At 41.3% G+C, this 25,110-nt stretch overlaps 1 protein-coding gene across 2 annotated transcripts in view; it reads left to right on the top strand.

Annotated features, from left to right (window-relative positions):
* The window catches only part of RAPGEF5 (Rap guanine nucleotide exchange factor 5), a 344,961-nt gene that overhangs the window by 229,766 nt on the left and 90,085 nt on the right, over positions 1–25,110 (top strand). For both annotated transcript variants that reach the window (XM_044292732.1, XM_044292733.1), the window contains 2 exons: positions 21,411–21,526; positions 21,889–21,977. In XM_044292732.1, the coding sequence (XP_044148667.1) occupies positions 21,411–21,526; positions 21,889–21,977 (205 nt within the window). The remainder of the gene's footprint in view (positions 1–21,410; positions 21,527–21,888; positions 21,978–25,110) is intronic.

Genomic DNA, 25,110 nt, shown 5'->3' with positions numbered 1-25,110 from the left:
GAATATTACAGCTTTCTTATGTTTGACAACTGCACTCATGCAACTCACAGTGTGTGTCCAATCAATTATTCATATAGTAAAAATTGCTGATGCAAGGATGTGTCTAACATGCCATAAAATCATATAATTAGATGATATTGAACTCCAGGTACCCTCTAGCATTTTCTTCTGTAAAATGGGTAAATACAGAATTCTGAATATTTAGTCCGGACATGACTGAAAGCAGTTACCTAGACCAATGGAAATCAAACCTTGTAATGTTTTATCATGCTTTGACTCTGAGACTCTACAAGGCTTCTGCACAGCCATGATGATTGCAGGTTGCAATTTGCATACACCATGTGCTGTTAATAAGTCTTATTCTGCAAAAAGACCAGCTTGATGATTTTTGGTGGTTGGAATATTGTTTAATAGTCTTCTGACACCATATCATTATTTAGTCAAGATAAGTTTCCTTTAAAAGGGTTTTCTGAGATATTTTTTTACTGATGACCCATTCTCTGATGACCCCCACTGATCAGACACTGATGACCAGTAGGATGGGTCATCAGTAAAATTATGTGAGAAAACCCCTTTAAGGCTGGGGTTCCACAGTGACTTTGGCTACGACAACAGTTGACCAAAGATTTCTGTGAAACGTGGAGCGGAGGACCCTCCCTCTATCACACCCACTTCCTAATTTTTCTCAATAAAGTCTGCTTATCCAAATGATGGATTGCCAGAATAAACAAACTAAGGTACTTGTTACCCTGACTGGCATAAGATAGGTGCTTAGAAGTAGCCATCTCTATGAAAATGTGATTTTGAAAGAGTACCTAAGGGCAATGGAGCCACCAATAGCCTACTGTAAATAATTTCCTACCAGCAGTAGGTCCATGTTAGGTTCATACAGTAGCCTTGTTTTTTAGACATATTGCTAATGGTACTGGTTGGTGACACCAGCACTCCAAAAGTATCAGATATAACTTTGTTCTTTATTTCAGACCATGGACCTGTAACATCTGCATATAAAAACTCTACTTTTATAGAGATGTTACTAGTTGATGGTTCACACGGGTGAGTTTTCTGCGCGGGTGCAATGCGTGAGTTGAATGCATTGCACCCGCACTGAATCCGGACCCATTCATTTCTATGGGGCTGTGCACATGAGCGGTGATTTTCACGCATCACTTGTGCATTGCGTGAAAATCGCAGCATGCTTTATTTTGTGCGTTTTTCACACAACGCAGGCCCCATAGAAGTGAATGGGGCTGCGTGAAAATCGCAAGCATCCTCAAGCAAGTGCGGATGTGGTCCGATTTTCACGCACGGTTGCTAGGAGACGATCGGGATGGAGACCTGATCATTATTATTTTCCCTTATAACATGGTTATAAGGGAAAATAATAGCATTCTTAATACAGAATGCTTAGTACAATAGCGCTGGAGGGGTTAAAGAAAATAAAAAAAAACTATTTAACTCACCTTAATCCACTCTGTATTAGAATGCTATTATTTTCCCTTATAACCATGTTATAAGGGAAAATAATACAATCTGCACAACACCTAACCCAAACAGGAACTTCTGTGAAGAAGTTCTGGTTTGGGTACCAAACATGCCGATTTTCCTCACGCGCGTGCAAAATGCATTAAAATGTTTTGCACTTGCGCGGAAAAATCGTGCATTTTCCCGTGACGCACCCGCATCTTATCCGGGCCAAAAACATGACGCCCGTGTGAAAGAGGCCTAAAGAATACCGTTTTATTGGCTCCTTCAATGGAATTCTGGCATCACTTCAAACAGTCGGAATTTGGTTCGAACTGCTTTCCCTCGAGTGGCCTGGTATAAATGCATCTCCAATGACATAGACATAACTGGAACATGGAAACACTGGAAAATAAATACACCTTCTTCCTTTGTGTGCCCAGTATGCCCTCTAGGCAATTTTATTTTTTCAGTGGAATCAATGTATTAGATAATGAAGCCCATAAATTTGGTACAATTCGCTCACATGTCACTGTTTCCTATAGGGAATTGCTGTCCTGCATTGTTCTTTAATAGATATACTGCATTGCTGTAAATGCTGCTTTAGCCCACACAATGGCTTTATATGCTCTTTACGACAGAGGGGAATTTTAGCGTAAGACTACACACCTCATACTACAGAATTATATGAGCTCTGCATTACAGAGCTAACGTTTTAATGACGCGTATACTCAGAGCTTACCAGAGCTCTACTGCAGTGTAGAAAAGGCCATTGAAAAGCAGAACAGTATAAAGTGGTGAAAGAGAGGCGCAGACAGATAGGACAGTGAGAACAGAGATACCACCACGGGCTGCTGCGCTTGAGGATCAGTCACCAGGGAAAAGCCAGCCGTAGGAGATCCGAAGAGAAGACGAATCGGGCACGCTACTCATATCAGTGGACAAAACGTTAGGTGAAGATAGGCAAGTATAAACTTTTATTAGGTATCAGAATAATGGTTTCAGAGCCGCCCTTTGTCAGACATTGGTGTGAATCTGACAAATGGGCAGTCTGGCCCCAGACGTGTTATTCTGATATCTAATAAAGGTTTAAACTTGCCTATCTTCACCTGATGTCTTGTCCGCTGATATGAGTAGCGCGCTCGGTTCTTCTTTACTAAAAACAATAAAAGATTGTTTTTGTTCATTTATCTGAAGCCTATTCATTTGAATGAATGAGTCTTCGACTGAAAACGGACAAGAATGGTGCAAGCTGTGAGTTTCTTGGCGCAGTGTTATTGATCGCGTCTTTTATGCTGACCAGCACATCCCCACGTGTGAACAGACCTGCTTGTCACTTATAATGGAAACTGTATGGAGGGCGAATGAGTGACGAAAAAAAACATAACAAAAACATCATTATTGTGCAATAAAAATGCAAGTAAATGAGCTTCGACCAACTTGCTGTATTGTCAGTGAGTGCTTGTTAAAGGCAACTTATGTCTCCTGGTAAACAAACCCAATATGTACACAATGCCAATATAAAGGCCTCTATGACACTAAAGTCAGGAATGAAAAAGAAATTTGAGGTATTTTCAGGTAAATTGGGCTAAGAAGATATTTACTGACTGACTGCATTCAAGTGCGGAGTTGTGCTGCGATACTGGCTGTGTGTTCATAGTGAAGGCTAACAAAGTGTGGTAATGTCCCGCTTTGACACCTTACTATACCATATGATGATAGAAAGTATGAGAAATAATAATAAAACTGCTATCCCATAGGAGCCGAGGCACTGTATTACATTGGATGGACAATATAACATGTTTATGAACTCATTTGGTCAGTTACGGAGAAGCATGCTGGTAAATGATGCCTGTAGGTAATTCAGTCATAACCACAGCGTAGAACAGGAGAGTCTTATGGGGCTACTAATCCCCTCATGTTACAAATGACAAAGCCACAGCAAACGCCCTGGAAACAGACTTGATGGTGCCCCTGCAGCTTAGATAAACCAACCTATTGATGCCATAGGTCAAGTCAGCGCTCCCAATTACATGCTGTAGCTGTCCTCATGCTGATTGCCTTCGCTTTGATTTTTCACATTACCTATTCCCAAAAGTCTTTTATTTCCCTCAATAAACAAGGGATGTGTGTGGATGAGAAATGGGGGCCCGAAGTGTTTGTAGTGTCACAGAGTAACACTTAAAAGGCCACCCAATATGTATGAGCCAGCTCAGTGATTCTCCTAGGGGAATCCCAGCCAGATGCCATTTCATTAGCAGCCAGTAGTTCACCGTGTGCCCACTTCTGTCTGGCAAATCTATCCTCTGTAATTCTGCCTTACAACAATGCGCTGCCTGAGAAGCTAGTGTATGTAAATAGTGACTAAGGCTACTTTCACATCAGCGTTTTTACTGGATCTGGCAGGGTTCAGCAAAATCGCTTCCGTTACTGATAATACAACCGCCTGGATCTGGTCCTATTATCTTTAACATTGCCAAGACAGATCCGTCATGAACTCCATTCAAAGTCAATGGAGGACGGATCCGTTTTCTATTGTGGCAGATTGTGTCAAAGAAAACTGATCTGTTCCCATTGACTTGCATTGGGGGTCATGCCGGATCCGTCTTGCTCCGCATCCCAGGACAGAAAGCAAACTACAACAGGTATGGGAACACAACTAAATGGAACGGAATTCATTTTGGAGCATTCCGTTCAGTTTTGTCTGCATTGACAATGAATGGGGACAAAACTGAAGCATTTCTTTCCGGTATTGTGCCCCTAGAACGGATCTCAATACCGGAAAACTAAAACGCTAGTGGGAACGTAGCCTAAGCTGCATTAGAAGAGTCTATATTAATTCTGTATTGCTATTTTTCTATATATTACACCAATGTTATTTGCATTATCATGCAGCAGCTCAGTCTTGTATTGTCTTTGGGCAGTCTCCATGCCCCGAGTTAAGCCAGAAAAATACTGTACTAAAATACAATACTGTGGTGCTGGATGCTGTGTGACAGATGTTAAATACCTATCATCATGCCTACTACTACTTTTTATCATGTAAGGCATCATTCTAAGTTTAGCCAGAATGCAGAATTTAAATAATCTTCGGATTTATTATGACAGAGCAGTGCATTGTGGGATCTCCGTCATGGAGGTAAAAAATGAATGCAATAATCATACAGCTTGCAACTCCGTGAGTGGGAAGATCCTGTTATCTGGAGCTTTAAACTTGCGACATTTTCACACTAAGTATACAAGTGTTGGAGCCTTTACAAAGATGCCATAATCTTTTCCACAGGTCTTATGCACAGTAGCCTTAAAGGGGTTGTCTCATCCCAGAAAATGGGGGCATATCGCTAGGCTATGCCCCCATTGTCTTATAGGTGCTGGTCCCATTGCTGGGACCAGCACCTATGTCGAAAGTGGAGCCCCGAAAATGGTGGAGGGTGCACTGCACATGCGCAGCCGCCCTACATTCATTTCTATGGGGTCGCCGAAAATAGCCGAGCACTGGCCAGCTGCAGATGTAGCAATGTCATGGGATAAAGGGGTTATCCAATGACTAATGTAAAAAATCAAAATCAGACTTCATATAATTCATGACATTCTCTTTCAAACAAAGCTAGAACCGGCCATAAACGTACATGGATTCAGAGATATCCCCTTTAATTCCTCTGCTCTATTTAATATCAGGCAGGCAGCTCAAGGAACGTGTCTTTTCTGCTGCAGCTCAGGGGGCGTGTCCATGCTCTCCCTATCACAGCTCAGGGGGCGTGTCCATGCTCTCCCTATCACAGCTCAGGGGGCGTGTCCATGCTCTCCCTATCACAGCTCAGGAGGCAGTTGAAAGATAAAAACCGAGCATGTGCGGCCTTCTCAGTGAGCAGGACAAAGAAATAAGAAAAAAATAAAACAGCAGGTGGCGCTATACAGATAAATTTTATTGAATAACTCAGTGGTTATGCAAAATGTTTAAATAGATACAATTACAAAATAATTCAGATCCAGGTGCTGGTTTGAAAACTAGAATATTTTTGTTGAACAACACCGCAAAATGAGAATAATGGGTGGGTATGAAAAATGTAAAGGGTTAAATAACATTTAATTGATATGTGTTAGTACCACCAATTACCTTTCTTAATAAGATCTTTACAACTGTGTCCACCTTCCCTCAGCTCTGCTGCATCTGTAGACATGAGAAATTATCCATGCATTACTGTAATAATAAAACTTTTATGCCAATAATCAATATCGTCTCATCAACGGCTTCCACCATTTACAGTCTCTCAGTCTTCAGCAGCAAAGGTATCTGATTAAAAGGGGGGTGATGACAGTCGTGTGCGCTCTTTACTGAGGCAATGTATCGCTGTGCCTGGAGTTTATTTACAAGTGGATGGAGAGATATATTTTTCTCTCTCTTTGTCTCATACAGTCTTGCTGATGCCCTATTAATGCGTCCTGTCAAGGAGCAGGCTGGGCGTTACATTTTCACTTCCCATTGTGGATCTCCCTAGCACGTAGGTGACTTAGTCACTGCTAATTAAATGCAGAATTATTGAGCACATGTTGGAAAACTTACATACCAGTTTTTGCACATACGGATTTCTTCACTATGGAATATTATAGTTAAATATATTTAACTTCAGCAAAAATAATTTAGATCTCCATTTTAATGTCAGCCTTTTACATTTTAGGGATATCTACAATATAGTAATATTCTCATATCTTCCTGGTGTATACTGAAATACATTTGCAATAGTGTCATCCAAAGAGAAGGGTCTTGTAAGGTGATGTAGGAATTGTGCAAGTAAAAATGTCTGATGTTGGATAGATGATTCCATTTACAAACATCCTATATCCATTAACAATCAAACAACGAGAAAAAAAACTTCAAAAGAACTGTTTAAGAAGACCGCCGCTCATCTGGACCAGATTTCCCAATGTACTGTATAATTGTAAATTTTGATGGCCATCCCTCCACAGCAATGCTTCTCAGTTTTTTCTAGAGGGGACTCAACAGCTAGATTATGGTGATACCTAGGCCTTACCATTGGTTGTAGTTCTTGCCAAAACTGTATTTAACAGTTTGTCTCCTAAAGCCAGTAGACCAGGGGTACACAACATTTTCTTGTTGAGGGCCATTGTCAGAGTGAACCGATCCCAAGGGCCAAAAATAAAACTTGAGTATTACCAACTGAAATATTGTGTTTATGGCATATCAAACATACAGTTCATACCATAAATGTCTGGTTACAGTTCCAGGACTTCCATCTAATGGGCGAAAACATGAAAAATACACGTGAGCAGCCACTATAGACATACATGATGGTTGAGGGCCTCACGGAATGGTGTCAAGGGACGCATGTGGCACACCCCTGCAGTAGACCATTAATATAAGAACAAAAGGACTCTGTTATATTGCCAAACCGGAGAACGGTTCATCCATAGAGAGGTCTGTACTGCTTATGATCACTTCTGTCAGACATGCCTCCCCAGCTAAGCCTCAACAACTGGCTGCCCTTGCACCAGGGAGACCTCCCTCACAGTGTAAAATGAGTGCCAATACACAGCATAGCATTTCAGTTGATGTTCATTTAAAGGGGTTGTCCGGGTTCATAGGACATACCCGGACATACCCTTATTTTCACCCAGGCAGCCCCCCTAACAAGAGCATTGGAGCATCTCATGCTCCGATGCGCTCCCTTGCCCTGCGCTAGATCGCGCAGGCCAAGGTCTCTTTTGGTTTCAATAACTCACTACTAGGCGGAAACTTCCACCCGGCATTGTATTCGGTGACGTCACCGGATCTGATGGGCTGGCTTTAGCGCTGCCCTAGCCGTTTTACTGCCCACCAGTGCCGGTGATGTCACCGGGCTTCCTGGCAGCCCCATGGAGACCCCCGGTACGTCACAGGATGTCCAAAAAATGCCTTTGCCCTGCGCAATTTAGCGCAGGGCAAAGGAGAGCATCGGAGCATAAACTGCTCCGATGCGCAACTCAGGGGTGCTGCCGGGGTGAAAATGGAGGTATGTCCGGGTTCAGCTCTGAATCCGGACAACCCCTTTAAGGAACTTCATATGGGCAGACAGTTGCTTAAGCAAATGTCCTCAAGGGCTGTTCATTTAAATTACTGTCGGCTGCACATCCTTAATTTACTTGGAGCAGTGTGCTGGTCACTGTATTTTTATGCCCTCAAAATTACTTGTTTGGCTGATAAGTAGGTCTTTTACACAGGGCAATGATCTGGACCATTCCTTTCAGTTAATAATTGGCCCTTGTGAAAGGCCCTTCAAGGGGTTACATGAAAATCTTCCAAGCACCTCTAAATGTGTTAAAATAATAACACATACGCATCTCTTTATCCCCACTGGGGGGGCTTTCATGTAAGTCGGACAGCCCTTTTAAGGTTATTCTATCTGATGAATGTAGTTTAGCATAATTAGTACCTTTCTATCTGATCACCAGGTAGATCTGCTGGTGCAGGTACCTGTTGTACAGTATATACCACCACACCAAAATAAAGCATAACTGCATTGTTGACTGTAGTTGGGCGAGGCTCTCAGACACTGACATGGTGTTCAGAAGATCTAATTGTCAATATTACAAATGCATCTGGATAACAGGAAGGGAGGAATCGTGATGACACCTTTTTGCAAGTTAGCAGAATGTCCTGGCTGAAATTTTATTTATAGAATTACTTAAGTACGCTATAAAAAAATAGAGGGCTGTGGTACCAGAGACAGTAATATCATGCTATGAGAAAGGCATGGGAGGCGTGATATTTTTCAGCATTGTAGAACTTTTGGATGAGAAGGGGTAATAAAGTTTGTCAATAAAAAATACAGGCCATTAACATTATGCATTGTCTTTTCCGCAGTTGCCAGTTGTCACTTCTGCTACTTTGGATTGTAAGGCAAATAATTAGAATAGAATGTATTCAAGGTTATAAATGTACCCGAAAGGAACACTGTTTTAACTCTGTACAGACATAAAATATATAGTCTTTGGCACCAGTTTATAAGAAAGACTTTTCAGATCTGGAACTGTTGAGGAGATGGGCAACCAACGTTATGAATATGTGGACTACAGTTCACAGATCAGCAGAGGAAAAATATTGCATAAAGGTGATCTAATTATGATATAAATGTATCAGAGGTTAATGTAGTTGTCCCTGTTTTTCTTCATGGCCTCCTTGTGTGGCTTTGGAACTATGGGGCTACCACTATTTTTTTCCCCAAAAAAAATGAAAGCTATAAGATCAATTCTGAGAAATTTCCTCCACCGCTAGCAGCTTTTTACAGAATCCCAAACAGGGCCATTCTTCTTTGCCTTCCTCTGCCCTAACAGGATGTGCAGCCATATTGGTTGTCACCTTTAAAGGGAGTCTGTCACCAGGAAGTTCACTGATACAACAGGTACAATGCTGTGTAAGGCTAGTTCAGCTGAATGTAATGATACCTTTTTAACTTGGTGATCTGTTGCTTATTTCTGGAGAAAAAGCTATTTTAATCCAGGAGTAACAAGGGTGCACAGAATGGCTTGGATCGGTCCTTGGTGTACTTAACTGACCATTTACATATTGCTTAAAAGTATTTTTTCTGGATCCGCAGAAAATATGGATGACGTCTGTGTGACATCCATGTTGCATCCGTTGTCCACAAAACAGACAAGAATAGGACATGCTGTATATTTTTTGGGGGGTTACGGAACGCACATATGGTGTGCTGTCCGCATTTTTTACATTTTGAGTACAACTGTTCTGTAAGAGAAGTTGCCAGTCTCAGGGTGATTGCTAATTATACTGTAGACCCTGCACAAGCATGAACGATCTTCTAATGATCCATATTTGTAGAAGCTACATAAAAGGCTGATAAAATGTAACAATGGTATAACAGTGACAACTGCGAACACGGGAAGCCGCTGAGGTGGAATGACTTAAAACGCCTTAGTGAAATAGCCTCTTATTATAGACATAGTCATTGCCTGTGTGATGCTGCCTAGTCGGTGCAGTATTAATGTGAGGTGATTCACTGTCAAGTCACATATGTGGCCGAGGACATCCTTTCCAGGTGTGGTGCACATAACACATGCAGGTGGTTCTGGTAGGTGGGGACGCTGTCACTCCTTGGTTTGTCATTTGCACAGCTAATCATCCCTCTTTGTTTAATTGCTTATGGAAATAATACTGATTAATGGTTTAAGTAAATTAAAATCTGTGCTGTTGTCTACAGTTGTCTTGGAAGACGAAATCTGTTGCACCGGTTATGTAAGGCAGATGTGATAGTCCTCAGGAAAAGAACATGATAAACTAAGTCCGAATACACACAGAGCTCCACCTCGTCGTATCAACCACACTATAAAGTGTACATCGAGGACAATATACTTATACTTATTTTCTTAATTCAATAGACGTATCATAAATATATAGCATATAAGAACCATATAAAAACCAGATGTTCCGTCATAGTTCATCCAGATTGGAATTGCCTGAGTTTTCATGCATTCAACATGTCCCCTCAGCTGACGTCCCCACGGGTGTCTTGTCACAATGTATACTGCATTTTCTGGCTATATTAGTTAATATCTATAGTTCTTTAAAGGGGTTCTCCAGTTTTTTTTATATTCATGGCCTGTTATAGGACAGGTCATCAATAGGCTGTATCCGAACCCAAGTAATTTGGAAATTTCGTTAAGAATATGGGCGCTTTGTTTATTTGCACAAATTACTGTATCAAAATGCTAAGCTAAACTCTGCTTCATCCCTTATTAATAATTTATGTGAAGTGACACCTGATAGAGTTGAGACGAAGTAAGTCTGACGATATTTTCTGAAACTTCGTAAAGACCTCCATGGAGGCCATACATTTTACAGTAGGACAGAGCTGATATTCTTAAGGTAGTTTTTAAAAGAATCAGGTTCGGATACAGCAAGCCAAACCTGATTCGCTCTACCATAATCATCAATATCCGATCGACAAGGGTCCTATTCCCAGCACCACAACTGATGAGCTGTTCAGCAGTAGCTCTCTGGGCTATGTAGTCGGTAAGCCAAACTCTTATATTTATGCAGGTTCCAACACTGGTATATCATGTATCATTAGCTATATTAAAAGGTTGTTGGACCCCCACTGATCAGATACTGATGACCTATCCAGATGATAGGTCATTAGTAGGGGGTCAGCGAATTGCGCTTTGGATACAAAATCCAAAGTCAATTTGTTTTAATGCTGTACGGAGACCTGTATCCATACAGCATTAAAACGTATAGGCTTTGAAGTTGCGCAAGACTTCAGTGAAGAACTTCGGCCGTTGATTCTACAATTTAATTTTTTTTTTAAACGGCACTCTGAAGTCTGCTTCGGTACCGACTGTGCGCTGCCGGAACAGCGTGGTGGATCTGCTTAATGCCTAAATAAGCTGTAGGTAACTATATTCAGACTTTGTCACTGAATATATTAGCCATAGTGCTGTATTTTGTCTGGATTTTTACCCACATCTCCTTTATTTATATTTACAAACATCACTTTTTTGTAGCATACTTTAAATTTTTATTTTATACAGAAAAAAAGCAAAATTCATGTCATGTGTTATTCTTCATATTTTTTTTTATATACATACTGGTGTATGATGCACAATATTCTCAGGAAGTCTGTGTGGCAGAGATGAAAATTGACGCCACCTAGCAGATGGACTTTCTGGTGTAAATAATGTTAAACTGATTAAGCCTCAGGCTCCGCCCTCTCCCCCTCACATGTAAGAATAAATCAGCAAAAAGTCAAAAATTTTACACAAAACAGGCTTGTGCCAAAATGTGTGAACTTTTGGTGCAACTTTTCTATTTGCATCCTGTATCTGGTACTCCCTGTGCTGTTTTTTTCCCCTTCCATGTAGGCTGGCCTTGGTTTTTTATGTAAACCATTTTACAGGTAAATGCACTTACATATGGAATATTTTTTTCCGGTAAGTCTCTTAAATTTTTCAGTACTTTGAATCCCATAGGAGAAGAATAATGCAGCTCAGCAGATATTCTAAGCACATTCAACATTAAATACAATCTGCTGTGTAAAGAATACTTTGCAGGCCAGAAAGTCTTGGAATAACATGTCCCAGGTTAGATCGCACACGTTCTCGTGTCTCATTTATTTTACTACTTAAAGATGTATTCAATGCACAATACAGGATTCAATAGTGAACAGTTCATGATTGATTAACACTGTGACGACACAGGGGGTTATTTATTAAGGGGCATGACTATTTTAGTAATAAATATACTCATCCAGTCCATTTTTTTTTTTTTACAGCCTTGCATCAATATTTAGTCGCATAGCTGGTTTCACGCTGTACTCTGCAGTTGCGTGGAACAGGAGAGGAGTTGGGGGAGGGGGGATGTCGGGGTCTTTTCTGGGGAAACAAGTGTAAGGCCTCTTTCAGACGGGCGTTGCGGGAAAAGGTGCGGGTGCGTTGCGGGAACATGCACGATTTTTCAGCGCGAGTGCATTGTAAAAAATAAAATAAAAATTTACCTCGCCTTAATCCACTTGATCGTGCAGCAGGCATCTCTTCTGTCTGTCTTCTGTGCTGTGTGCAGGAACAGGACCTGTGGTGACGTCACTCAGGTCATCACATGATCCATCACATGATCTTTTACCATGGTGATGGATCATGTGATGACCGGAGTGACGTCACCACAGGTCCTGTTCCTGCACACAGCGCAGAAGACAGACAGAAGAGATGCCGGCTGCGCGATCAAGTGGATTAAGGTAAAAATATATATATATTTTTAACCCCTCCAGCGCTATTTTACTATGCATTCTGTATTCAGAATGCTATTATTTTCCCTTATAACCATGTTATAAGGGAAAATAATAATGATCGGGTCTCCATCCCAATCGTCTCCTAGCAACCGTGCGTGAAAATCGCACCGCATCCGCACTTGCTTGCGGATGCTTGGATTTTCACCCAACCCCATTCACTTCTATGGGGCCTGCGTTGCGTGAAAAACGCACAAAATAAAGCATGCTGCGATTTTCACGTAACACACAAGTGAAAATGACCGCTCATGTGAACAGCCCCATAGAAATGAATAGGTCGGGATTCAGTGTGGGTGCAATGCGTTCACCTCACGCATCGCATCCGCGCGGAATACTCGCCCTTGTGAAAGGGGCCTAAATGTTGGCAAAAAAAATATGCCAGCCCAGTTTTATCACCGGACGCAAAGATTGCCATAAATGCACCTAACTTATGACTAAGCGCACGCCTCATAAATTAGACAAATGACGGCTTAGTAATTAGATCTTCATTTGACCACTTATAAAAGTGTCTGTCATGCTATTTTTGTCCAGATGGTTGGCTTTTGCACTCTTCCTAACCTTTTTCTATACCCTGTTAATGATCCCCTCTTCCCATTTATTGTGCATGAATTGTGGTCCATCTGGCACCACGTATGTTACTCTTCTCGCTTTCTGCACATGGGCCTGTGCAGATCAGCTGGCTACAAGGTCATGATCTGGTCTTTCAGCTTTGGATTTTGAGGTCAATTTTGTTCCACCTGCAGCCTAATGTTGTTAGGAGTTGCAGACAGAAAGCAATGCATTATTCCACCAGCTGCCATGCATTGCTGGGGTTATTGCATTTTGAGTAGCATGTTAGCACTCGGGCAGTTTGTCCTCTCATAGTCTTATCCATGGTGTGTGTAATAATAGGGGGGATCCATGGCACACAGTATTCTGATTTGAACGATTCATTAATAACGTGAAAAATGCAATTAATAAATCATTCATAGCACTGAACATTGTGTGCAGTGGATGCTTCCTAGTGTCTAGATTAATGAGTCCTTCAGGAGCACGCCCACCAGAATCTAAGATGTGTGATATGATTATTTCAAAAATGATCTGTGGTTGTGCCTAGTATTTTGTCCACAAATAAATATTCCATGATATCCTTAGCTTGTCTGCTCAATCTGGCTTCAGATTCTATAACCGATTTCAAGGCTGGATAGACCCTAGTAGCCAGTAAATGTGTCTTGTTACTACCACCAAATTCTTTGAATTATCTTCTGTTGAAATTAAGTTATTTGAGGACACCACAATTCATCTAGCTTTGTATAATTATATTCCAATATGTACAGTATTATGTCCAATCCTTATTTAAAGAAGGGTCCAGAATTAGAAAAAAAAGGATCCGTTTTAGAGATGACCAAGTCAATTCAAATGAATCAATTGATCTTATCAGCAGAAGTTCTTCACCTGTGAGGACCTGTCCCTAAAAGTGAAGAATTGGCCACCAGCCCCTTGATTCGCATGTCTGGCCTAGTCAATCAAGAAGCAGGTGGATGCTTCTTCACCTACGGGAACACTCCTCAGAGGTGAAGAACTTTTGCTGATAAGACGAGTCGATCGTTAGAATCTATTTGCTTATCCTTAGGCCTCATGCACACGAATGTATGTATTTTGCGGTCTGCAATAAATCGATCCGCCAAAAATACGGATGACGTCCGTGTGCATCCCGTATTTTGCGTAACGGAACAGCTGGCCCCTAATAGAACAGTACTGTCCTTGTCCTTAATGCGGAAAATAATAGTACACGGAACGGAAATACGGACATATAGAAAAAGAATGCACACAGAGTAACTTCCGTTTTTTTTGCGGACCCATTTAAATGAATGGTTCCGTATGTGGTCCGCAAAAAAAAAACTGAACATACAGAGAAAGAAAATGCATTCATGTGCATGAGGCCTTAGGGCGGCACGCAATACACGGGGCACCGGCCGTGTGCATTCTGCTTGAATGGGTCCATTCACTTGAATGGGTACGCAAATCCGGAGATGCGGTGTGAAACTGAACCACGGAACCCTACAGAAGCACCATGGAGTGCTTCCGTGGGTTCCATTCCATGCCTCCAAACCACAAAAAGATAGAACTTGCTCTATCTTTTTGCTGAACGGACGGATCGTGGACCACATTTAAGTGAATGGGGTCGCGATCTGCATGCAGCAGCCCCTCGGCCGGTGCCCATGCATTGCAGATTGCAATTTGCGGTCCACAGCACGAGAATGCAAGGGCAACGGTCGTGTGAACAAGCCCTTAGTCTGTTTTTATCTGCATATAGTCCTACTCTTGTCCTTAGGTAGTGCCTGTTATCAGGGGCAGACTGGGAACTTAAAGTGGCCCTGGAAAAAAAAGTAAAAGTCGACCCATGTTATAGTGGAGTCCAAATTTACAGAAGGGGGGATGGTCAAATACTGTCCCATCAGAACCATATGCCACAGTGCAGCACAATAGGTTGCCCCAAAAGCTGTCTGTTTGTGGTGGCCATCAATAGCTGCAATTTTCTGTCTCCTTCTCCTTCAGTGGTCTCTGATTAGGATATGGAGCAGGTGGGAGAAGGTGAGATGTAGACCACAGCAGTTGAATTCAGGAGAGCATATGTGGTCTGCTAGTAGCAGAGGGGAGGGCTTGGACGGCCTCCTGGGCATCGGCCCACCAGGAAATTTCCCTATACGGTCTATGGTCAATCCGCCCCTGCCTGTTATTGTAGCTCATCCCCATTCAAGTGATGATAAGCTAAAATACTAGACACAGTCTGTGCACAAGAGTAGCACTGCACCTGAGGAAAAACACCGAGGGGAGATTTATTAAAACTGCTGTAAAGGAAAACTGGCTTAGTTTCCCACAGCAACCAATCGGATTCCACCTTTTATTTTCCAAAGGAGCTGTGAAAATGAAAGGTGACATCTGATTGGTTTCAATGAGCAACTAAGCCAGATTTCATTTACAGCAGTTTTGATAAATCTCCCCCAGACTCTTATCTAATGATGGACAATGGGGGTCATTTACGAAGACTGTTATTTTTTTTACAGTGTTTTTAATCCCTTTTACACCAGCTTTGCTGCCGAAAGATGCGCCTAATTTATGATATAATTTATAATTTTACACTAATAAATTTGCTGGCCACTCCCTTAAAACTCCTTTGTGTCTAAAGCGGCGTAAAAATGCCCGTGCAACAAATATTGTCACAGACCTTTAATAAGTTGCAAAAATGGCCGTGCAACAATTTTATGCAGAAAAGAGGCTTTAATCGTTTGGTAAATAAGTCATTTACCAACAGTTTTACGCCTCTTTTTTGCATAAAATTTAAATTGCTTAAAACTTTAAAATGACCCTAAGTCTGTACCTGTCAGGAGCTTCAGGCTACTCAACCTACAGGCAGAATGAAGTACTGACCTGCTTCCTGGTTGCAGAAAACTGTGTTTTAATCTAAATTGCTGCAGTGTTCGAAAACACAAGGAATACGGAGAAGGGGTGCCCCCCTGCTGGCTCCTTCTTACCCTCGTCAGCTTTATTAACAGGTCTGTCCATATATACAAATAGGCAATTGGCTGTCAATCAAGAAGAGCTGGTTGTGAAGAAGCTGTTGAGGAGCCACCCCTCTGACTCTTTACGCACTTCCTGGCTCGTTCTTGAAGTATGTTTTCTCTGAAACACCACAGGGAGCCTGTCACTATTGTATGCTGTCTAAAGTTGTGCATCGTGACGTTCCTGACAGGTTCCATTTAATTCCGTCTGTACAGAAATTTATCTTTGACAGTATATTGTATGACCGTATACTGTTTGTCTTTTCGCTTTTCCGTTTCTATCATTAAACTGTAGGGCAGCTATTACGAAATCTCATTCATGTTAATTTTCGTTGTATATATCTTCAATTTTTGTGGTAAGTTATATTCCACGTTGGAGGCTGTATTTAATGCAGGGATAGTGGGGGTTTTTTTCTGTTTTTTTTGGTAAATTATCCTTTCAGTGATTGAGTTAACCTTGGCAGATACTTCATCTCCTCTGGAGTTGAGAAAATGCGTTCAGACAAAAGAACTTGCCCACAATCGCACAGTCTTATTAATTTGATCCGGACAATTTGCCCGTCATTCATTATGTGTAACTGCTGCTTCCCTAGATTGACCCTGAAACTCTCTGTACGTTCCACTCCTGGCACAATTCACATTTATCAGCTTAGTATAGCTTTAGGTTTAATAAGGAGTCAATATGTGTTTTCTGTGTCCTTTCAGTGTTTCATTGTCCAGGAGGCCCCACAGAGCATCCCCCATTTAAATAATTATAATCCTTGGTCTGCATATTAGAGATCTAGTTTAAATGGATCATCCCAAGAGATCGCTGCCGCGATGATAAAAAACATTAATTGGCTTCATGAATGTTAGCGCTGTGACCTTGCTGGAGAATTATGAATCTGCTCTGGCAGCAGTGTTTTTGTTTAGTGAATTCTATACATATGCATTCTTTAAAATTATTTCTTAATTATATTTTAGTGAATTAGCAGCTTGGCAGGAAATTCTTGTTGCGCTATGACGAGATTCTTGTTTCACAAGAATTTAGCCTTAATAAGGAAAGAGTCTGAGAAGAAACATAAGTGATGCAACAAGGATGACATACAGACGGTATATTTTCATGGGAAAAGTGGTTTCTCGGTGAAGATTTGCTTGATGTTTTACACTTACATTTGTTAACGGGAATGCCTTTGTTTATTACAATATATACACACTAGTGTGAGACAAAACAATGAACCATATGGGAGGCAAGTCAGCGAGTGACCATGCCAAAAAGTATGAGAACCATTTGCTGGTGTAAGCATTTACATATACAAAGAGAGGCTTTAAAACATAGCAAATGTTCGTAAAAATTGGATATTATGCACGGCTAAATTCTGGCTTCAAAAAGTAGCAGAATAGAGCTATGCCAATTTTTAAGCTTATTTGCACAAACATTTTGCAATATTTAGCATTTCTGTACCACTCACTCCAGTTTTGAAAAGTGGGTGGAAAAGTGGGCATGGTTAGCTATATTAATTCATTTCACTCCAGATTTATCAACTGCAACTTAAAAAAAAAGTCACAAAAATCTGACTCCAGCACAGGAGTGGCGTAGAAAGTGGAGCAACATCTCAAGACAGAAGTGTTAGACTTATAGACGTGCCAAATTCATTAAACATTGTGAGACATTTGATAAATTTGGCTCAAATTACTGCAACACAGACTGCTGCAAAACTGACTTTAAAAATCCTCCTCGAGATAAATCTCGCCCAGTGTTTCCAGGGTCAGTGACTTGAGAATCTGCCTACGCATGTGCATGCCTTACTTGTACTGGCCATCAAACTCACAGTAGGTAGAACGCATTCAGAATACGGATGTTGTAGAATTGAGGCAGAAAAGGCGCAAAGGAGAAATGTTGGAACAATTGAAGAGGTGGACTTGGGAACTTTGGAGGGGCAGTCTTTGCATCTTGAAGGAGTTGGTGTTGGGTTGGAGGAGGCAGTCTTTTTTGGCCCTTATTTGCATATCAATTAACGTTCATCTTCTGGAGTTCAGAAATGAGGATAATTTTATGAAAGGTATGGTTTCAATTATGTTAAGCAGCACTACATTGCATTGCCATGGATTAAATATAGGAAAACTAGGTGACAGATTCCCTTTAAGACGCGGGAAATTGTTCATGGTTTTATCATGCACTTATCTAGCTTTAGGTGGATTCCTAACATTGACATTTGTTGCCTGCAGCTCCAATGACATCCTAGGAAGGTGATATTGTCACAAAGCCTGCCCCTTGTTTCACATTGTTATTTATGCATTTGGACAAATAGGTGTCTATTAAAGCTATTAATCTGTCTAACCGACCTGTATCATGGGCTAATGACCTTACTGAGGCGCAAAACAATCTTTCTTACGTCTCAGCAATATATTTATCCTCAATTTGAATTATCTGTACTTTCCCTGAGCACTTAAATGAAACAGCTCATAATAATCAGGCTCAAGGATTTCATTGCCTGTGGAAACCCACTGGGCTGCGTATGCAGAAAGCAATGATTATTCAGCTTCTTCTGTTCACACAGCTGAGATTTAGAGAATGTTGGCTCAGTGACCCGTGCAGATCCTGAATCCATCCTCATCTCTGCACAAAGCCATCGCTCTGTCCAGTAACAATACAGAGAAAGCACTTGGCTTTTAACTCTGCGTAATTAAAAGGACATGAAACTTAAAGTCTAGATTGTGTCAATTTTCTGTTTGCCTATTGTTCCCTGTAAGCAGCCGTTTCAGGCTGGAGAGGATGACACTAGTGTTCATCAACGGGATTACATTGAGCAAGCCTAGAAAAATGTCTGCCTGCGTGATCAATACTTTATCTTGTATGTCTATTTCTTAGAACCGCTGAAAAAACATAAGGTGTAATAGGAAAAAAAAGAAGTAAAAAAGTATAGTCAAAGGGATGCAGGATGTTCTAGTAGCTAAGGTGAATTTAGGCAAATGCCTATAACAAAATGCCATAATTAACATGACAGACATGAATTAATTTCAGCGCTGGTATCTTGTATCTTTCCATTGACCGACTTCTCTACCATTGGGTGAGTCATGCTGTAATTGCTAGTGTGTAAAAATTGTGCAGCATTGTGCAACAGCTGGCTACAGGTTTGTGCTCTGAACTGTATAGGATTCTGCCCTGTTACATAATGCTTGCAATGCGTCTTTAAAAAGACATATGATTATTTGTCTTATGCTGAATTATATAGGAAGAGCTAATGGATTGTTCTCCTTGTCTGTCTAGCAAAGGTTTTACAAATGGCTTGCAAAAGATGAGAAAGTTCTTGTGTACAGAGAATTATAATACATAAGCATTTGTAAAGGGTTTGTCCATTTTTGTAACTCGATTGCAACCTCCTCTGATCCTGTGAATGAAGGCCAATTATACTAATTGAGTACATCTCCTCAGTTTTCATTACAAATCTGCGTACCTATCCTAGGGAACTGCTCTTTGATTAAGGTGAGTGGCAGGGTTGCGATGCTGTGAAGGGAAAAACAGTGAAGGGGACACAGTACTAAAAAGCACTGGAGCCCCTTGTTTCTCTGAATCGGTGGAGATTCCAGAGGACAGACCCTCACAATCATAAAGTGATGCCATATCCTAACCATAAGCCATCACTTCATGAGATGTCAGTACCCCTTGTGGGAATTACATAGCTTGTAGCGGTAGGCAAAATGGGATAAAATGACGGTGACAAAGAAGTCCATTTTGAACAGGGCTTTGCCCGTTCTTTATTTTGTCGCACAAAACAACCATATAACCTTTCCATTTATGCCCCAAAAATGCAAACTGCTCAGCTGAACGCTAACTAAACATATACATTACCCTGACTATACAAGTGACTTACTACCAAACACTTTAAGGCTAGCAATCACAGTAACAATCTCTCCAGACGGGTAGCTGTCTTCTCTAATGCACACCTTGCACTTAAATTGTCCAGTAATCAGCTGGACTGTGTGACAAAGAAAGCTTGTACTGGGCAGGAATGGAATAATAGGCCACACTACCAACCTGCCCATCATTCCATAAAAATCAAGCCCGAAAACAGGCTAAAGCCCACCGCAAAGCTGCTCTTTACTAGGGATCCTAAGCTTTTCTGGATTCCTTATATCCAGATTTCTCTGAAAGAGATATAGCCCCTTAAAGGGGTTATTTCATGATTAATGTGAAAATGATACATAATCTAGTGCATGAAAACTTCTTTCTAACAAAACTAGGACCAGCCCTGTACCTCTTATGGACCCAGAGATCTCCCCATTCATTGCTCCAATTGTTCTGCTAGGTTTCTTTCAAGCTGACAGTTTAGGGGCGTGTCCTTCTCAGAGGACATACCCTGTCTGACGCAGCTATTGGCTGTTAAAGGATAGAACTGAGCATGTGCTTTCGTCTCAGTGACCAAGATAGAGAAATTAGAAGAAAGAGCAAACCGCAGGTGGAGCTATACAGATAGATTTCAGTGAATAACGCAGTAGCTATAATACATTTTTTATTGCATGCAGTTATTTAGATCCAGATGCTGGTTTGAAAACTGTCTAATATTATTTGTGGGACAACCCCTTTAACTGAAGAAGCAATGGGTAAGGCTACTTTCACACTTGTCTGAGACGGATCCGCTCATATAATGCAGACGGTGGCTCCGTTCAGTACGGATCCGTCTGCATTATAATGTTAAAAAATTTCTAAGTGTGAAAGTAGCCTCAGACGGATCCGTCCAGACTTTCAATGTAAAGTCAATGGGGGACGGATCCGTTTGAAGATTGAGCCATAGTGTGTCATCTTCAAACGGATCCGTCCCCATTGACTTACATTGTAAGTCTGGACGGATCCGCACGGATCCGCACGGCCAGGCGGACACCCGAACGCTGCAAGCAGCGTTCAGGTGTCCGCCTGCTGAGCGGAGCAGAGGCTGAACGCTGCCAGACTGATGCATTCTGAGCGGATCCGCATCCACTCAGAATGCATTAGGGCTGGACAGAAGCGCTTGGGGCCGCTTGTGAGCCCCTTCAAACGGAGCTCACAAGCGGACAGCCGAACGCTAGTGTGAAAGTAGCCTAAATCTGTTTAAAGAAAAAAAAATTCTGGTGCCTATTGATAGGGAATAATTTGTCAGTTTCTTACGAAACCAGTTGGCATCTAAACTTCATTCACTGATGTAATGCATTTTGCACGAGACAGTATTGCATGAACCAGCACAGAGAGCGGGGACCCATGCTACGGACCCCCTGTATTTTGTTGGTACCTATTTATCTATCACTATAGAGTGAAAGTACATTCGATAAAGAAAAGCTGTCCTTGATGTTTGATAGATCTATAAGTCATATAGATGTTGAGAGGCAGTGTGTGCAGAGCAAGAAACAATGTTTGCTGCCTGTGCAGTGTACATTGGAAAGTGAAAATGTAGAATGAGCCCTAGAGGAGGAGATGAGATCAAGCCATTTAATCTAATGTGATATGTTCTGATGTATAAATAATTGCTAGCACTGTATAACAGCTGCATAGAGAATGAGGCTTGCTCATAATAATCTGATGTGTGTTCTCAGGAGACGTTGATATTTTTTTTCCCCCCTTATTAATATCTCTCCTATTCTTGCATCAAACCAGGAGGAAGACTCCACTACTGTTCAAGTGAGAGAACAAGACCAAGATGTTCTGGTGCTTAAGAAAGTGTCATCAGAAAGGCCAGCCTCCACAGCAGGGAGTGGCGAGAGTGATTGGAGGTAAGAGTTTCTCCTCTAGGCACACAGATACACACATTCAGACGAGCACAGGCTGACTGCCGAGCTCAGCTGCCAGATGGATTTAGCGAGAAAAGACAGAGCTGGTGTGGGAATATACTGCACGTTATAGGAGATGCCCTTTGTCAGTCTCACGTCACAATGGGAAGTTCAAAGCTGAGGGTGCTTAATACCCATATGGATGTGAAGCCATCAGCAGCTTTTACAACCAGAGAGCTTCCTTTGCCCACATTTGATGTGCCTTATTTTAAATACATTGATGAGGAAGATGAGGAGGATGAATGGAGCAGTCGCTCTCAGTCCTCTACCGAGGATGACTCTGTGGACTCTCTGCTTTCTGACAGGTACATGGTGGTATCGGGGACACCGGAGAAGATTTTGGAGCACCTCCTGAATGACTTGCACCTGGACGATGTACAGGACAAAGAGACAGGTATGATAAAGAAAACAAATGTGGGTTTGTTGCTTGTGTACACATGACAAGTACCAGAGAGCTTTGCGTGCCACATTCTAGTATGGTAGAATGAAATGTTTCCTTATGATTCCCGACAATTGGCCATACGTTTGTACAGATCACAGTCAATAAAGAAGAACTTTAGATGTTGACATACCCTTATATTACACTGTAATGAATGGACTTAGCAGTATGGGTATGATGCCATTTTTTCCATCAGATTGGCACCATTGATATGTAATTTGTATTTTTTAGGTAGAGTATATAGTATCTGTGATGATCAAGCAGAGTTTTATGTGTTTCAGTACAGACTTTATCTACAGTCTGACAGCTAACCCTTGCTTTCCCACACTTGCAGTCACAAATGGTATACTTTTATGCTTTACAGTCCATTAGTGCTATCAGTGATGGTCAGCAATTTGATTTAGCCAGTGGCAACTGCGAAAGTGAAGAGTCACATATTTTGAGTAATTTCATTATTTAGCGCAGAACGTCTGGATTGATTGACGTCGTTCATGCTTGAAAATTGAGTTTTATGCTAGTTTTTCCTGTGCAACTTTAGGGTATAGGAAAGTTAGTGGCAAAACTTTCATTTGTTCACTAAAAGGAATCATTCCCTGCCGTCAAGTTTTCTCCACTGATGTCAATGAGTGTATTTCTGTACCCTTGTGACGATCGAAAGCATCACAGTAAAAACAAAAGTTAAATGCAATTATTCACTGGCATCTTTTGTATACTAATTATTTATGCTTTGAATTTGATCTTCATTAAAGACAGAGCCTGAATATTTCTCAGTAATTTTTTATCACTTGCTTATTGAGGGTTGCTATAGGCGTAGTGTTTGTTATAACCTCAGGGTTGCATTCAGGTATGATGGCACTTTCAGTATTAATGAATAGAGTTGATTTGGAAAGTGGAGGGTTGCACTTCAGATGAAATGAGAGCACGAATCCCTTACCTCCTCATCATCTGCATTATCCTTTATGGTCTATTGTTTGGCTCAGGCCATCTCTGGAGAAGCAGTGCTGAAATCTGCAGTATCTTGGTTCTGTGTTTCATCGAGGAGCATGAAAACCTGATATTTATTTCATTATCTTCGCTCTACTAAACCGCAAAAGAGAATAAACATTGCTGTCCCTCTGCAAAGAGATATTAATATTCCAGGCCTCATTTCTTATGACTGCAGTAAAAAGACAGGCATAATAATGGAGTTTAACAATGACTATAAATCTAATTTAGCCCTTTTTAGTATCCAAGAAAGTAGTAATCAAGTGCCAGCTATTAACTTTCATTTTAATTTTGACTCTCTCATTTAGGATGTTAATGGCTTCCATGTATAGCACTGTCTCAGCACTGTGAGTGTTCAGGAAATGTTCTCTGCTTGAGTCCATGGTCCTGTGTTGGATTTTTGTGGGGAGGCTGAGAACTGACCATCTGATGACATGCAGATGAGATGCACGGACAGCCTGCCCTATCTCCCCGTGGGAAATATTGGGTCAAGTCACTGCTGAGAGCATTCAGCCATCTATCTACATTCCTGATGGAGATTGAGTGGCTGTGAATATTCAAATTGAATTACTCTTCTAAATTACCACCTCAAGCCTTTCTGCAAACCTCCAGTATTAGCGGTGATCACTCATCCTACTCACTAAATCTATTAGACTGGTGTCTTGAGAAATGGCATTAGAAAATTCTCATCTTATACGAAAGTAAACAAGGCAGGGGTAAGAACGCTGATCCAGCTACAAGAAACATATATATGAGGCACGCTCTTATATGCATAAGTTATGGAGAGCAGTAGACTTGGCTCTTCTAGTCAAAGGAAGCCACAAGACAACATCCCTTTAATGGACACCATGGAGAAAATGCATGTTTATTTCAATGAAGACATGTTGCCCTCCAGTACTGGGTGCCATGATGGATGCAGGTCTTAACATAATGTGCTAAAACAGCATATTATATGATGCCCTTTTTAATTTTAAAATATTCCACCAAATTCACTGCCAAATTTATTCCTAATTTAATAGACTTGTATAGATGGTTTTCTTTTTATTTCCCATTCTCCTTGTTGAAGTCTTCTTCTTTGTCGTTTACACGCTTCATTTACACACATCATGCTCCAGTGCATTCTCCAGGCATTAGTAAAATTAGACATCACTAATTCTAACCAAATGCACTAGCAGCACTGCCATGAGCATTGGTTCAGGTCACAGCAGATGACAGCATGCAATTATAATGGCTACTGTCAAACAGTGTGAATGTAAGCATGCTTAAAAAAAGCAAATACAGTCCCTGTATTACTTTTTAAAGGGGATCAGTCACCAGTGCCTATCTCAGAGCAGAATGCTGGGTCACTTACTGCAGCTAACTCAGTCGTTTTGCTAAAATTAGGATTGAACAGCTCCAGGGTGAGCCGAGCACGAGAGTCCACTCAATACAGTGCTCAAGCTCAGGAGTCCTTATATTCACGAGCTGACTGACTGCCTTCTTGCTGTAGCAATCAGGAGAGGGGGTCGGGGGGTTAATGAGTGTGTTCAGTGTATTGAGTAGATTCGATAGCTCGATCTGGATTTTGGCAAAACGACTGCGTCAATTCCAGTAAGTGACCCAACATTTTAATATGGTAGCATAACACTACTTTCATAGTGTTATTTTACTGCGCTTCATAGTTGAAGAAATGCCCCCCTCCTGCTCTCTATAAGAGTATGGGTATGTTCACATGTGTCGAATTTGCCTATACTGTATTTAGAAGCACATCTGTGCCAAGAAATCTTAGGCTACATTCACACGAAAGTGAAAAATAGCCTTGTGACAGCCTTTTTTAATGGTTATCACTAGGGTTGAGTGAATCGAAGTATCCAAAGTGGACCGAATTTCCTCGTGCTTTCTGGTAACTAATCAATTTTCCCTGAAATGGCGTTTAAAAAAAATACTCACCTCATCCATTTGAGCGCGACGAGGCCGCTGCGGCCATCTTGATTGAAGATGCCACGCAAAATCTCGAGCACAGTGATGTATGACATCACCAAGCTGGCATGTCATCACACACCACCGAGATTTTGTGCATTGTCTTCAACCAAGATGGCCGCGGCGGTCTCTTCACGCTCAAATG

Source organism: Bufo gargarizans, chromosome 5, assembly GCF_014858855.1.
Source record: "Bufo gargarizans isolate SCDJY-AF-19 chromosome 5, ASM1485885v1, whole genome shotgun sequence".
Lineage (NCBI taxonomy): Eukaryota > Metazoa > Chordata > Amphibia > Anura > Bufonidae > Bufo > Bufo gargarizans.
The sequence above is the reverse complement of the archived record's forward strand: the minus strand, read 5'-3'. Positions and strand labels throughout refer to the sequence as shown.